The following is a 2,185-nucleotide window of genomic DNA, read 5'->3' as shown; positions in this document are numbered from 1 at the left end:
CTGACTCTAACAGGCAACGTGTTGATTGTTGGAGTGGTAGGAGCTGATACTCGCCTGCAGACTCCCATGTACTTCTTTCTGGGTAACCTGTCCTGCCTAGAGATCCTGCTCACTTCTGTCATCATTCCCAAGATGCTGAGCAATTTCCTCTCAAGACAGCAAACTATTTCCTTTGCTGCATGTATCACCCAATTCTATTTCTACTTTTTTCTTGGGGCCTCTGAGTTCTTGCTGTTGGCCGTCATGTCTGTGGATCGCTACCTGGCCATCTGTTACCCTCTTCACTACCCCTTGCTCATGAATGGTACTGTGTGCTTTCGGGTGGCCTTAGCCTGCTGGATGGGGGGACTTCTTCCTGTGCTTGGCCCCACAGTGGCTGTGTCCTTGCTTCCTTTCTGTGAACAGGATGCTGTGGTGCAGCACTTCTTCTGTGACAGTGGCCCACTGCTCCGCCTGGCATGTACCAACACCAAGAAGCTGGAGGAAACTGACTTTGTTCTGGCCTCTCTTGTCATTGTATCCTCCCTGATGATTACTGCTGTATCCTATGGCCACATAGTCCTGGCTGTCCTGCGTATCCCCTCTGCTTCAGGCCGTCAGAAGGCCTTCTCTACTTGTACCTCCCACTTGATGGTGGTGACTCTCTTCTATGGAAGTGCCATTTTTCTCTATGTACGGCCATCACAGAGTGGCTCTGTGGATACTAATTGGGCAGTGACAGTGGTAACAACATTTGTGACACCACTGCTGAATCCATTCATCTATGCCTTGCGCAATGAACGAGTCAAGGAAGCTTTGACGGATATGTTTCGGAAGGTGGTAGCGGGCTTTTGGGGGAATCTTTTACTTGTGAAGCATTTCAACAAGAAAACAATGAGGTCAAGGTGAGAGAATGTAATAACTTGTCTTAAGTCTAGGTCTTCTCCATTGTCACTTTCTTTCCTACTATCATCATGGACATTACCAAATGACTGAGTTCTGGAACTACTATAGAATTCCAGAGTCATAAAGTCTATCTTCCTCTTTCAGGCAAAATCCTTGATTTTATCTCATATGTGAATCCATATTATTATTGATATATCATAATCAATATCATCATAACATCATAAGACCCACCAACCTGTGAGATCTTAACCTAAGGGTCTATGGTTACCAGGGAATCTAAGGATGGGCTTCAGAAAATTTATAGGCCCTATCAGTATGTAAATTTTATGTTTGAGCTTATGTGTATTTGTCTGGGAAGAGGACCTATAGCTTTAATCCAGTTATTAGAGGGATCTACATGTGACCTTCGCCAAAAGTTAAAAACAATTAAAATTCTCAGTAGAGTCTTCCAATTATTTATGAAAACCAAGAATTAAAAAAAAATCCTGATAATCGAAAATAAGTAAAAATAAAATATATAGATTATCTGGATTTTTTGTATATACTTTCCAAAAAAATTAAATTTACTGTCAAGTGGAAAAGAAGTAAAACAAATATTAATAAGTGATTTATTCACTTCTCCATGGAAATCCAAGGTGCCTTTGGAAAAGCAGATCAAAGAGAAATTTCATGAATAATACCATTTAAAGTGTTTTTTCTAATTTGCACTTTATTACAAAGATGAATTAAAGACATCTCCACTCATTTGACATGGGATTGTGTTCCTTTCATTTGTCCATCTTTTTACATTTTTATGTCTGCTGTTGCCAGTCTTCTTTTGTTTTTAGTAAAACTGGGATTGGGATGAAAACCTTTAATATTAAAGATTTAAGAATGCCAACTATTTTGGTACTACCAAGAACCAGACTCCAAGATATGTTTATCTACCTCATTGGATATTTGAAAGGGAATGGAGATTCCTACATGTGATGCCCTTGGACATCTTGAGCAAATATTTATTTATTTATTCATTCATTTCATTCATTCATTCAACAAAGGTCCATAAACATGTACTAATATATACTAAGGTGAACAAGAAATGGTTTCTAACCTCAAGCAGCTTTGATTTTATGCAGTCAAATGCTCTACCACTGAGCTACACCTCCAAGCAGCTTTGATTTTGGAAGGGAAGACTAAGAGACAAATAATAATTCAAAAGGATGGGATTGATAAGGGGGTTTACAAAATGACATTGCAGATCACATGAAAATGGATTTACTCTTTATAGTGTTATCTTGTTAGAGAAGTTTTCAGAGGCTGT

General features: G+C 39.1%; 1 protein-coding gene across 1 annotated transcript in view; it reads left to right on the top strand.

Moving 5' to 3' along the window:
• Positions 1-2,185, top strand: part of LOC105308951 (olfactory receptor 6S1-like) — a gene marked incomplete at its 5' end in the record, with an annotated part of 25,514 nt that overhangs the window by 2,347 nt on the left and 20,982 nt on the right. The window contains one exon of the mRNA XM_011385032.1: positions 1-884. Coding sequence (XP_011383334.1) covers positions 1-884 — 884 coding nt within the window. The remainder of the gene's footprint in view (positions 885-2,185) is intronic.

The sequence above is a fragment of the Pteropus vampyrus genome, unplaced genomic scaffold (genome assembly GCF_000151845.1).
Source record: "Pteropus vampyrus isolate Shadow unplaced genomic scaffold, Pvam_2.0 Scaffold642, whole genome shotgun sequence".
NCBI classification, from domain to species: Eukaryota; Metazoa; Chordata; class Mammalia; order Chiroptera; family Pteropodidae; genus Pteropus; species Pteropus vampyrus.
The sequence above is the reverse complement of the archived record's forward strand: the minus strand, read 5'-3'. Positions and strand labels throughout refer to the sequence as shown.